The sequence below is a fragment of the Mustela nivalis genome (assembly GCF_964662115.1).
Source record: "Mustela nivalis genome assembly, chromosome: 6".
NCBI lineage: Eukaryota > Metazoa > Chordata > Mammalia > Carnivora > Mustelidae > Mustela > Mustela nivalis.
Window position 1 is genome coordinate 36,299,163 of NC_139025.1, and position 14,277 is coordinate 36,313,439.

The 14,277-nt window shown below is 44.5% G+C and overlaps 2 protein-coding genes across 6 annotated transcripts in view; one reads left to right on the plus strand and one right to left on the minus strand.

Annotated features, from left to right (window-relative positions):
* Positions 1-10,907, minus strand: part of MTHFD1 (methylenetetrahydrofolate dehydrogenase, cyclohydrolase and formyltetrahydrofolate synthetase 1) — a 56,711-nt gene extending 45,804 nt beyond the window's left edge. For both annotated transcript variants that reach the window (XM_082734152.1, XM_082734151.1), the window contains exon 1: positions 10,687-10,907. In XM_082734152.1, coding sequence (XP_082590278.1) covers positions 10,687-10,727 — 41 coding nt within the window. In that variant the 5' untranslated portion in view covers positions 10,728-10,907. The remainder of the gene's footprint in view (positions 1-10,686) is intronic.
* Positions 10,887-14,277, plus strand: part of LOC309866408 (uncharacterized protein) — a 45,549-nt gene continuing 42,158 nt past the window's right edge. Inside the window, exon 1 of one of the 4 annotated variants that reach the window (XM_082734162.1) lies at positions 10,887-11,042. The gene's annotated coding sequence lies outside the window, so the exon portion shown is untranslated. Of the gene's footprint in view, positions 11,070-14,277 lie in introns of all 4 variants that reach the window. The other 3 variants (XM_082734163.1, XM_082734161.1, XM_082734160.1) reach the window with 3 other exon arrangements.

Sequence of the window (14,277 nt, forward strand, 5' to 3'; positions counted from 1 at the left end):
CACAGGGCAGCAATGATCGAGCCCACATGTTAACCTCACCCAAGGTTTAGAAGCGCTGCTATGGGCCAATAAAAGGCAATGTTTGGGGTTATCTTTTTTTTCCCTAAGGGGCGAAAATTAAGGTAGAAATCATTTCTATTTTAACCTGTCAAAATGTGTTTATATATCTACAGTCAAGAGTCATGTGCATTACTCCTGGTTTTCCTCAAGTCAACTTCCAGCACATATAGCTGTAAAAGAGTCTAATCAGTAGAAATCAAAGGTACACATCCCTACAAATTACATCACCCCCAAAGAGTCCTAATACCCCTACAGAGTCACCCAGATCTCTTTTGCCCAAAGTCTTATACAATTATTCCTGGCAAAGTCCACTACAAATTACAACTCGTTCTTTAACACGATGGTTCGTTTCCAAATTTTGGACATTTTATGACTGAGGAAAAAAGCGTGGCTGAAATATAACTCAGTAGGGTCATTTCAACAGAAGCTACAGGTAGAAAGAGAAGGCAGTAGGAAATTTCTGACTAAGAAATCTACAAGATGAAAATAAAAGCTGCCTCAGTTAACACTGAAATGTAGCACAAGCTTAGAGTCATTCCCAAATGATTCTCAAATGATTCTCAAAGGTACACAGAGTAATAAGCTTTTTGTAACTGATGAGAGAAAAAGGAAGGACATTCATCATGGAAGCAGGCTCCCCGCTGAGCAGAGAGGCTCAATCCCAGAACCCTGCGATTATGACCTGAGCCGAAGGCTTTAAACCCACCGAGCCATCCAGGCGCCCCTGGTATGCAGGGCTTTTATAAGAACACAAATGTCTTTTGCTTCTACCCTGCAAGGAGTAGATGATTGTTTTAAGATTTTAACAGTGTAGTACAACACAAATGTTTTATTTGCTTTATTTTCATATTTTGTTGTTTTATTTCATTTGTCCTTAACAACTTTTTTTTTTTTAAGATTTTATTTATTTATTTGACAGACAGAGATCACAAGTAGGCAGAGAGGCAGGCAGAGAGAGAGGAGGAAGCAGGCTCGCCATTGAGCAGAGAGCCCGATGTGGAGTTCGATCCCAGGACCCTGGGATCACGACCCGAGCCGAAGGCAGAGGCTTTAACCCACTGAGCCACCCAGGCGCCTCTGTCCTTAACAACTTTTATACTGCTAAAAAAGACTTCAAATTAAAAAAAAAAAAAGCAACAACAAAAAAACACCACCACCATGTAGTTCCTTGTAAAATCCATTGTGATTGTGAGGCCACCTAGTGTTCCAAGAAATACATATATTTCAAATTCCTACTTAAGTCAAATTTAAAGACTGAATTACCTTCTTTCAGAAACTGATTGTTTTCACTGCTACATGACATAATAGTAACAGCTACATTATATCAGTATATAGAACAGTCAACTAATACTAGTACTTTCCTTCATTATGTTGAAGAATATTTAAAATAAGAATTATTATAATTAATGCAAATATATACTAAGCTTGACAGGTACCTCAAATATATATTTGAAAGCTTAATGTGAATCTATTTTATGCCCCAATAAAATTTATAATGTAAAATTCTTCCACCCAGTTCTCTCAAACTCTCTCAAAGACCCAAGGATAGTTAAGTTGCCAGATATTCATGACATGAAAAATGGCTAAATGGTGTAAAATTCTAATGCATCTTCTGATTCCCAGTGGGTGTACAGGTCATCCATATACACAATCATAAAATAACTACTTACTATGAGTTTCTAGATCAGGGTTTATCAGTTTCAGCACTACTGGCCTTTGGGCTAGATATTCTTTGTTGCGGGGGGCTCCTCTGTGCATTGTAGGATGCTTGGTAGGAACACCCCTGGCTTGTGCTTCTTGATGCCACTAGCACACAGCCACTCCCCATATGACAACCAAAAATGTGTCTCCAGACACATCCAAACGCACCCTGAGGTGGAGGAAAGGGCAAAATTGGCCCCATTTGAGAACCACTGACCTAGAAGGAACACATGGATCTGGGAAACTCGGTTGAACTGGTCAAGACAGGCTTCATAAAAGGTAGGAATTTAGAAATGGATCGAAAGTGCATTAGAGAGGGGGAAAAAAAAAGGCATTAGAGAGAGGTCAGAAAGAGAAAAAGCACTGCCAGAGTTCATGGGGAACACAACCAGGTGTGGCAGGATTCCTGAACAATGCGGTTCCACCTCCCTCCCCCTCACATGGGAGTGGGACAGCTTCCACTCTGATCGCGCAAATCTGCGACAGAAAGAATAGAGTACAGCATTGCTAAACTTTCCATCTCCTTTCAAAATGTCAGGCATCCAGATTTGGGGGTATGACGACATACATAAATGTGTTGGGAAGCAATCCAATTTTTAAAAATAACTCTGTAAACCCAATAAAACCTCTATTTGGCCTCTAGGCCACCATTTTGTAAGCATTAGTTTGGTGGCAAGAGTTATGAGACCTCATGGCTGATGGCCCCAAATATGAGGATCTGAGAGAGCCCAATTCCCAGAATTAGTCTATTAACCACAGGTGTGGCCATCAGAGCTGATGATGGTCCCAAGCAGGCCTCTGGATTATCATCCAAAGGGAATATGGAAAGAAGGTTGCAGAAAGGGGGCCTCCACTTGGAGGGGAAGAGTAGACTAAGAGCTCTGAGAAAAGCCTCACAAAGACCTGAGCTTTCTGCTTTTAGACAAGGCTAAAGGAAAATCTTGGGTTAAAAGGGCTTAGGTCTAAGAGGCTGCTTACTAAATAAATTGGGTATAGTACTTGGGCACCAAAATGAAAGATCGTTTATCATGTTAAGTCAGTGAAGACAGGGGCTCCTGGGTGGCTCAGTGAGTTAAAGCCTCTGCCTTCGGCTCGGGTCATGGTCAGGGTCCTGGGATCGAGCCCCGCATCGGGCTTTCTGCTCGGTGGGAAGCCTGTTTCCTCCCTCTCTCTCTGCCTGCCTCTCTGCCTACTTGTGATCTCAGTCTGTCAAATAAAAAAAAATAAAAAAAATAAATCTTAAAAAAAATTTAAAAAGTCAGTGAAGATACATTTAACAGGCTCTGGCAAAACTTTTTACCAAAAAAACCCTATTTCCTGGGACTTCTCAAGCACCAGCAACTCAAAACTGTACCCCTCCTGCCCAGGCTCCAGCGGAAGAGCTTTTTATCAAGGGGGAAAAGAAAACCCTAGCTCACAATGCAAGGTTTGACTTGTCTCCAACCTTGACAATGACTTTCTGAATAGAAGCAGTTTGGAAGCCTTCCAAACAGATTAATTAGTCCATTCATCTCCTAACAGGAAGAGCCAATCCAGTGGATACAAGCTTGCAATTCCTTTTAGCAAGCAAGTGACAAGCCCTTGGCAAGGCAGGAGAATGCCACATGGAGCCCCTGCCACCAGCCTTATAACTCCTGGTCATATTAGTCCTCTGGCCAAAGCTTCAGAAACTGCAAAATGGAGGGTGAGGTGGCCGGGATGGCTGAGGGATCCTGCCTGTGGAACTGTCAACCACTCATTCCTTCAAGTTCATGGATTTACAGGGTGCTAGGGACGCCTTATGGGAAAGTAGCAGGGGGAGCAAAGTGCAGGGCAGAGGTTGCTTGGGGTTTTCTGCACGATGGATCGTCAGAGAATCCATTCCCAACAACACAAGCACACAGGCTTGTTCCCAGGGCTCAAGATGACCCCCCCCCTTTTTTAAAAGATTTTATTTATTTATCAGAGAGGGGGGGGGGAGAGCGAGCATAGGCAGAGAGAATGGCAGGCAGAGGCAGAGGGAGAAGCAGGCTCCCTGCTGAGCAAGGAGCCCGATGTGGGACTCAATCCCTGGGACTCAATCCTGGGACGCTGGGATCATGACCTGAGCTGAAGGCAGCTGCTTAACCAACTGAGCCACCCAGGCATCCCGATGGCACACCCTTTTAATCCTATCTACAACCCCAGGATATAAACAAGGCTATTGCCACCCACAAAGCAGGGAGGAGGAGAGTGAGGCTGAGTGACTGGCCCTGGCCACACAAGGCCTTAATCTCTACGCTGCCCAGCCCCTACCAGGGTCAACAGAAGGAGAAGGAGCCTTTGCAGGGACCCTCCTCCGAGTTCCTGCAAATGGAGATACACAGGGGACCACTCACCCCTACTCAAAGCCCCACTGTAAATCCCAAGCTGCCTGATGCCAACCTTCCTGATGGATGAGGACACTTGTTCTTGACCACATCCTCAGGCACCATGGCCAGTGCCATGGTTACAGCAGTCAGCTGCCAGCCCCAGACTCTGCCAGAAAGAACTAGACTCCAGAGCCTGGCTGCATGGAACGATTCCTCCTGCTCCCCCGCAAGGCTCCCAGACTCGGGCCAGCCTGGGCGTTCAAGGTTCAAGATAACTTCTGAAAGGCCTGCATTTTGGATCTCCCTATTTTTATTTTATTTATTTTATATTACTTTTATTATTTGGTTCTCAAAATTTGTTAAGCACAAAAGGGTCTATGCTTATCTTATCCTTAGGACAACATAAAAAGCTTATCAACAAAACAAAAACAAAAACCTTACCAACATTTAGTAGCCCTTCCCCGATAATTCTGTTTCCAGAAAGAATTCTTCTGACCCTGGAGCTAAATGTATAGCCATGGTTCCATTTTTATCTGTGACCAGCAGAATAAATTCTAATTTTAAGGTTCAAGGTTATAAGCCAACTGCCAAAGATACAGCCTGAATAAATACAAACATGACTTGTTTATTCAACAGGTACTTCCTAAGCACCAATTCATTAAAACTTACTATGTACCAGGAACTGCTCTGAATGCTGTACCAGTAAGGGTACTCATTTAATTTCAACAACCTTATGAATTAGGTGCCATTACTTCTCCAACATACAGAGGAGGAAACTAAGGCACAAAGAGGTAAACTAAGTTACCCAGGGACTCCTGGATGGGGGCAGCACTGTATCTAGCTCTAGGGTTACTTCCCACAGGGAGCTCACAGATTTACTCAACCTACAAAAACTAGTAAGAGCACCTTCTCTCGCAGGCCTGACAAGCAGAACTCACGTCTCTTCACAACCAGTCTTTCCAGAAAGAAGACTTGACCACGAAAAAATGCCACCAATGGAGGGCTCCAGTGTAGCTAACAAAGGGAACCACAGGGCAAACAAATCACACAAGATTCAGCAGGCCCCACTTTGAAAAGAACAGAGGTAAGAACTGTAATCTCTAGCCTAAAAACCAATTCAGGGTGGTTCTTCCATCTAATTTCCACATCTCTGAATAATCTCACTTTTTTTTTTTTTAAGATTTTATTTATTTATTTGACAGAGAGAGATCACAAGTAGGCATAGAGGCAGGCAGAGAGAGGAGGAAGCAGGCTCCCCACCGAGCAGAGAGCCCGATGCGGGACTCGATCCCAGGACCCCGAGATCACGACCCAAGCCGAAGGCAGCGAGCGGCCCAACCCACTGAGCCACCCATGCGCCCCTAATCTCACTTCTTAAGAAGATATTTATTTATTTATTTGACAGAGAGAGAGAGAGAGGGAGAAAGCGCTTGCACAAGCAGGAGGGGCGTTAGAGAGAGAGGGAGAAGCAGGCTACCCACCCACCATGCAAGGGGGAGTCTGACAGGGGCCTAGGTCCCAGGACTCCGGGATCATGATCTGAACCAAAGGCAGGTGCCCAACCGACTGAGCCACTCAGGCATCCTCCAACCCCACCTTTGAATAATCTCTGAAAGGACATCTCTGTAAAGCCAGGGTGGGCTCTCACCACAAATGACAGGGTATTTCACTCAGTTCCTCTTCTCAGTCGCTTCTCTGGGGCCATCACTGTTGACCCCAAGGCAGCCATTTAATAACCAGTGAGGTCAAAGGTCCATCACACAAGATGTGTTTTTTTTTTGTTTTTTAAGATTTTATTTATTTATTTGACAGACAGAGATTACAAGTAGGCAGAGAGGCAGGCAGAGAGAAAGAGAGGAGGAAGCAGGCTCCCTGCCGAGCAGAAAGCCCGATGTGGGGCTTGATCCCAGGACTCTGGGATCATGACCTGAGCCACTGAGCCACCCAGGCGCCCCACAAGCTGTGTTTTTTGGTCAGGAACTCCCTTCCCCATTACACTGGGAGGCCCACAGTGCCACCACCTTCAACTATTTGCCCCAAAGTCATCTTTCCAGTAAGTATGAGCTTAATTCCCACATTTAAAATTACAATTCCCCCATGCTTCAGAAATCTCTATTCCTTTCCTTTGCTCTGGTTTTCCCTTTGGCACTTCTCATCACTTCACATTTCTGTACCTATTTTATTGTCACTATCTACCCAAGAGGACGCAAACTCCAGAAATAGGGATTTAGGCTATTTTATTCACTACCACAGTCCCTATGCTCTGAAGAGTGCTTGCATACAGGAGGCGTTTATATATTTGTTGAAAAAGTGAATAAATAGGGATGCCTGGGTGGCTCAGTTGGTTGGACGACTGCCTTCGGCTCAGGTCATGATCCTGGAGTCTCGGGATCGAGTCCCGCATTGGGCTCCCAGCTCCATGGGGGAGTCTGCTTCTCTCTCTGACCTTCTCCTCGTTCATGCTCTCTCTCACTGTCTCTCTCTCTCAAGTAAATAAATAAAATCTTTAAAAAAAAAAAGTGAATAAATACCCCAAAATGACACACACTTGCCTCTAACCTTCAGATCTCTCCCAAATGTTAAACTCAAGACTGCAGCATTGGAAGTCCCCTCAAGGGAGAAAAGGGGTGTTCCTTCTAAAGGGAGATCATTGGGCAACTAGATTTCCCACAGAGTCGAACAGGCAGAGATGAAATCTGGAATCAACTCTTATCTAGTCCTGGCTCCAAGTAAGATACAAAAGAAGAATAATGAAAACAGACCAAACTCAAGGAAGGCCTTTTTCAGCAGAGTGGGTAACATGGCCGTGAAAGGAAGACTGCTGTAAAGATTAGCTTACGAAATTCCTTCTCACAAAGTAATAAGTGCCTGACAGAATGAAAAACACCGTGTACTGGGCCACCTCTGCCACTGACCAGCCTAGTGACCTTTGGCCAAATCACATCGCTTTCAGCGGCAGGATGGGATGGATTGAGTGGACTGGGTTTTGGAGAAATTCTGACTGTAGAACTCATGGCCTGCCCATTCTTTCTCCCTCCAAGTAAGAGATTTTACAGTTCAAAGACTGTATCAGGGAAAAGACTGCCCAAGGCCCTTGAAAGCTTGCAAATTTATCCCTGGAGAGAACCAGGAGTTGCCAGCAACCAAGAAAGCTAACCTGCAAACTTGGAGAAGAGGGGATCCCTTCCCTGGACTCCAGGATCCCTGGATGCCATGGAAGATGTTCACTTACCTTTCCTCTCAAGAGTGTCCCTGACCTAGTAAAAGAGGACAGGTGGGGACACCCTCCCAGAGCCTCCACATGGGAGTCCAGCCTACTCAAGCTATAAGAAGTGCCTTCTTATGCAGATTCCCCCAAAGCCATAGCCCCAGTCAGAAGCCTGTTGCAGCCTCAGCACAAGTTGCTGGGGGATTCCATGACCCCATGAGCCAAGAAAGCTGTCCACTTTTCCAAAGCTCCCACCTTCTGAGGAACCGTGACTAGTAACAGCTTCCGGAGTCCAGCACTCCATGAAGGTCAAGGGCCCAAGGTTTGGCAGTCTCTGAGCCATCTTATTAACACATGAAAGAAAGATCTTCAGTTAAGTACAAGGAGACCTCAGACTGACAATGTGTTAGTAGGAACTGATTACCACAGGGCAATGTAAAAAAAAAAGCCCAGTCAACTCTGAGCAGGCTGGGTAGAGGGACCCTTCCAGTACCTGAAATGCAATTCTAGAAAATGCTTTCAATCCTTATAACCAAATCACTACCATACTTTGATGATGAGAACTAGATTTATATCTAAGGTTTTAAATAAGCGGTTCTCAACTTTCAGGATGCATCAGAATCACAGAAATGAGCTTTTAAAACTTAGAGAATATATGAACTCAGTGGCTTACTGCTAGCAATTCCAATTACCAGTCTAGTGTGGGCACCCAGGCACTGATATTTTTCCCAAGTACCCTATAAGACTAATTTGGCAAAACTATCTTGGAAAAGACTGGCAATTTCTACTAAAACCAATCATACATATTTGTCCTACTACTCTACAATTCTACTCTTACATACGTAACCAACAGAAATGTGTGTATGTTCCACCAAAAGACTTGTAAAAGAAGGCTCATGTGACATATGTGTGGCTTAGTCGATTAAACATCTGACTTCAGCTCAGATCATGATCTTGGGGTCTTGGAATCAATACCTGTGATGGGCTCCCAGCTCAGGAGGGAGTCTGTTTCTCCCTCTCCCTCTGCCCTTCCCCCTGCTTGTGCTTTCTCTCATGTAAATAAAATCTTGAAAAAAAAAAAAAAAAAGTGCTCATAGCAGTTACAACTCATACCACCAAAAACTAGAAACTAAGTGTCCGTGGATGAGTAAATAGTGGCAAATTCATACAGTAGAATACAATACAGCAATGAGAGTAAATGAACTACAACTACATGCAACATGAAGTAATCTCAGAAACACAATGTTAATTCAAAGAAGCCAGACACTGAAGTCTTTATACAGTACAATGCTATTTAAATAAAGTTCAAAGACAGGCACCATTAATCTACAGTGTCAGAAGTCAGGGTATTGATTACCTTTACGGGGGGGTGGTGGTGACTGGAGGGTACAGGAAGGAGGGCTTCTGGGGTGCCAATGACACTTCTTGATCTGGGTGCTAGTTACTCAGTAAATTCAGTTACAAAAAATTCATTGAGTTATGTATTCATAGTTAAATAAAAAGAAATAAAAACAAAAAGCTCCCTGAGTGACTTTGAGTTCATGTTGAGAACCACTGAAATTAACCTCAAGGCAGCTATCACTGTCAAAAAGATAATCAATCATCCATGTATACATTAACTTAATCATTAACACCACTAAGATATATTGAACATTTATCATGTGCCAGAACAATTCTAAATCCTTTTCAGCTAAAAATTAATTCAATTCTCCTAATCACTCAATAGCCCAGATATTATTTTTATTATATCTGAGGAAGTTTTGGTATAGACAGGTTAACTAAATTGCTTAAAGCCACACAACCACTAAGGAGTGAAAGAAGGTTTCTAGGTGTTTGGGATATAGACATAAACAGGACAATGCATGCATTTGCCTTTATGGAGCAAACAGACATATTTAACTTTCTCTCCACTCAACAATAGGTATCCACTGACCACCTATTCTCAGTGGCCTGCCAGGAAACAAGCCTAAATTATTTCTTCAGTATTTTTATTTTTATTTTTCAAAGATTTTCCTTATTTATTTGACAGAGAGAGAGACAGCAAGAGAGGGAACACAAGCAGGGGGAATGGGAGGGCAGGCTTCCCGCAGAGCAGGGAGCCCAATGCGGGACTCAATCCCAGCACCTGGGATCATGACCCAAGCCGAAGGCAGATACTTAACATCTAAGCCACCCAGATGCCCCTTCTTTTTTTTTTTTTTTTTTAAAGAAGACTTTATCAGAAAAGCCACTGGTAAAGGGAATAGGTTTGACTATAAGCAAACAAAAAACAAAGGCAAGCAGAAACAGTGCAGTTTAGCACAGCCCAAGTTGAAAAGCAGTCAGATGTTAAGTATTGTGATTTCGAGTCTAAATGTCTGGAGTTCCTCTTTACCTACAGGAAAGATTCACTACCATTTACTGTATATCTCACCTTCTTTGTCCACCATCACTACCTTCCAGGCAAAATCATTTTGCCCCAGGGTGGGTTTCACCAACAACGACTCCCTAACACACTCAAAGACCTCTACTCACAGAGTTGGCAAGTTCACAGGGCAATTACTGTTGCCAACTACAGCAACTACTAAGTAACTGATGAGGTCAAAGATCTCAAGATCAACTTCCAGGAGAGTCACACAAGATACATCCTTCCCTATTCTACTCTGGTATTTCTCCACCAGTCACTTCCCAGACAAAAAGCAGCAGGTTGTACTTCCTGGGAGTGTTTCGCAATCCTATCCACTAGCTAAACATTTTAGATTTCCTGTAGGTCAAATGCAATAGGGAATAGTCGCAGGACTCAAGAGCCAAACTTGAAAGTAACTCTAGGACCTGGAGGGAGACAAGGTTTTTTGAAGAGCATGAAATTGAAGGAAAGGAAGTTTACTAGATTCCACTTAGCAAATGACTCAGGTGTAGTGGAAAAAGCCAGCGCTGGAAGTAGTCCCTCCATCACTAATCAGCCTTATGACCTTGTCAAGTTTTTTCACCTCATTAGTCTGTCTCCTCACCGCTGAATTATGGGGAGGGGGGTAAACTGCATTAATGAGTTCTGACTATGGCGCTTCAGACAGTCCCAAACACACTCTCCTGGCAGAAAGTCGTCAGCAGCTGCATTTTAGGGAGCACACTCGGGCCGCCAAAACACAATAGCCAGCGAGCCCAGGCACCGGGCAGCCCTTCTAGAAACTCGGGACTGTGCCCAAGGCCCCATTCTTTGACCGCTAGGGACCGATCTCCAGGTGTGACGAGTTCAATACTATGTCCTCCCTCCCCACCCGGCTGGCCTTACTCTTGCGCTACATGTGTACCTCCAGCAAAAAAAATGGGAACCTGGGGACCTGCATACTATGCTCAGAACCCTCGCCTGCAGCCCAACATGCCCTAACAACAATGACAGGTGCTTACGCGGAGACCACCTTCCCGTTCAGGATTTCCGCCGGTGCCATGGCCTTTATTAGTCCGCTGCCCACGATGGACACCACCAAAACTGAGGATCCACTAGCTTCACTGGCGCGCGGGACAACCCAACCCACGTGTTTAGGGACTACCCCGGAGATGCTGCTTCTGCGCCTGCGCTCCTCCCACCCCTGCCCCCCCCCGCGCCGATGCGCGTGCGCAGTCTGGAAAAACGGAAAGGCTTGATGTAGCGAAGAGCGGGGATATGGAAGTTCGATGCCGCGGAAAGATGAAGGAACTCGGTGATGAGTGGCTGGCGGAAATGATTGGCTGGTGGAAGAAGCCCTTTCGGATTGCGTCTTCTCGTAGGGCGGGGAACTCGCGGAAGAGGGGTCAGTTTCGATTCCAGCCCTTCCTGGGCGGAGCAGCGGGCGGAGCCCGAGGGGCGATCTCGCGGGAGAACGGTTTGGCGCGCGCGGGAGCGAGGCTTGTACCGCTGGGCTGGCTTGGGCTCGCCAAGGTGTCGCCCGGGGGCAGAGGGCGTGGCTTCCCAGGAAAATATCTGGGCAGGCTCCCGCGCGCAGGACACGGTGGGGCTCCGGGCTGGCCTCCAGGGATGAAACCCGCAGGCCGTGGCGGCTTCCCTTCTGGCGTTCCTGCCCCCGACGCTGTCAAACTGGTGTGGGACCCGCACCCCTGTTTTGAGTCCCGGGGTCCGGATAGTGCCCGTCACCGGTTTAAAATCTCAAGTGACGCCTGCTTGGCCGGGGTCGGAGCCTGCGCGCTGTTGAAGGCCCCTCTGAGCTGGAGCGCTGTGTGGCTCCAAGTGCCCCGGGGTGACCTCGGGGTGGGTCCGTGCGGGGAGGGACGTCAGCTCCGCAAGCCTAGATTTTGTCAGCTCCCCGCGCAGATCTGGGGTTGGAGAGGACGCGGGCCTTAAAACCCACGAGCCACCGGCCAAGGCACACGCTCCCTCTCCACAGGCGTCCACTCTGCTCCAGGAAACGAGCTGCGTTTTAATGTGCTTACGGTACAGTCATCCCTGGAGAGCTCTGAAGTCAAGTTGTACAAGGCACTTGGTTTCTTTCCCCTGTGTTATTGACAGAAAAAGTATGCAAGTTTATTTGGTACACATTATGAAATTATTTCAATAAGGTTAGTTAACATCTCCATTCTCTCACATGATTACAACAGCATTGTGTGTGGCCATAACATTTAAGATTTATTTATTTTTATTTTTTGGTTTTATTTTTTGTAGCAGTGATTCTCAACCTGGGATGATTTTGTCCTCTAGGGGACATGTGGCCATGTCTGGGGGACATTTGTGGTGGTTGTTAATAATACTTTGTGGGTCAGTGTGATTGGCATCTGGTGAGTAGAGGCCAGAGATGCTGTTAAATATCCTACAATGCATAGCACCCCCCAACCCAGAATTATCTAGTCTAAAATGTTAATTGTGCTGAGGTTGAGAGGCTCTCCTATTTTTTTATTTTATTTTATTTATTTATTTGACAGAGATCACAAGTAGGCAGAGAGGCAGGCAGAGAGGAGGGGAAGCAGGCTCCCCAGTGAGCAGAGAGCCCAATGTGGGGCTTGATCCCAGGACCCTGGAATGATGACCTGAGCGGAAGGCAGAGGCTTTAACCCACTGAGCTATCGAGGTGCCCCTAAGATCTGCTCTCTTAACTATTGTTATAGTCACCATGCTGAACATTAGATCCCCAGAATTTATTCATCTTATACCTGGAAGTTTATACCCTTTAACTAACATCCTTACTCCCTGGCAATCACCATTCTATTCTATGTATATGAAGTGGGCTTTTTAAAATTCCACATGTAGGTTTCTTCTGGTATTTATCTTTCTCTCATTTCACTTAGCATGTGACCTCGAGGTCCATGTTATCCTAAAAGGCAGGATTTCCTTTTTTATAGTTGAATAATCTATATATATATATGTGGGCAGGATTGTGTATCACAGTCTCTATCTATTCTTCCTTCCATGGTACAGGTTGTTTACATATATTGGCTACTGTAAATTGAGGGTGCCTGTATCTCTTTGAGAGCGATTTTGTTCAGGTCACTTTGGATTTGACCAAATATAGTTTCTTTTATAAACCATTTTTTGGGGTGCCATGTTTCACTAATGGAAGAGCTCATCTTTTCAACTTCATTCTTTTTTGGGAGGTTGGGGAAACTTTTGGTAGGTGCTTTTGCCTTATTTTAAATTCTGAGGATATTTAGTAGCTTTATGTGTGAAATTAGAGAATCTCTTTTTTGTTTATTAACAGTTTTACTGAGATAACTTATATGCCATAAAATTCACCTAATTTAAATGTACAACTGAATGATTTTTACTATATTTATAGACTTGTACAACCACCACCATAGTAGAATTAAAGAATTTTTGGTGAGTTTTTTTTCTGGTAATTTGCACAAGTGGACATACTAGAAACACAACTTAATCAACTAATCTTCAATAAAATAGGAAAGAATATCCAATGGAAAAAAAAGACAGCCTCTTCAACAAATGGTGTTGGGAAATTGGACAGCTACATGCAGAAGATAAAACTGGGCCATTTCCTGACACCACACACAAAAATAGACTCAAAATGGATAAAGGACCTCAATTTGAGACAGGAATCCATCAAAATCCTAGAGGAGAACACAGGCAGCAACCTCGCTGACCTTGGCTGCTCCAACTTCTTGCTAGACACTCCCAGAAAGGCAAGGGAAACAAAGGTAAAAATGAACTATTGGGACTTCATCAAGATTAAAAGCTTTTGTGCAGCAAAGGAAATAGTCAACAAAACCAAAAGACAACAGATAGAATGGGAGAAGATATTTGCAGATGACATACCAGATAAAGGGCTAGTTTCTAAAATCTAGAAAGAACTTATCAAACTCAACACACAAAGAACATATAATCCAATCAAGAAATGGGCAGAAGAAGGCACCTGGGTGGCTCAGTTGGTTAAGCATCTGCCTTCGGCTCAAGTCATAATCCTGGAGTAGCAGGATCAAGTCCCGCATTGGGCTCCCAGCTCGATGGGGAATCTGCTTCTTCCTTTGACCTTCTCCTCTCTCATGCTCTCTCTCACTCTCTCTCTCAAATGAATAAATAAAATCTTTAAAAGAAAAAAAGGAAATGGGCAGAAGACATGAACAGACATTCTCCAAAGAAGACATCCAAATGACCAACAGACACATGAAAAAATGCTCAACATCACTCGTCATCATGGAAATTCACCTTCCTTTGTCTAAATATATTGCCTTGCCAGCTCAACAGCCTGGTTTTCAATAGTAATAATGCCTTCGTATGATTTGTATAATTCATTCACTCATTGAGCAAATAGTTACTGAGTGGCTGCTGTGCTAACAACAAAATTACTGCTCAAGGTGCTAGAGATGCCATAGCAAAACAACCAACTTTCTGCCCCCGGCTAATATTCTGGTAAGTGAAGCAATGATCAATTAAATAAACATATAATTTTAGATGTTGAGACATGATGGGTAATGACGGTAAGAGGCAGGAGAGTACTGTTTGAGAAATGTGATAAGAAAGGCTACTCTGGGAATTCTGACTTGAGCAGAAACTTAAGT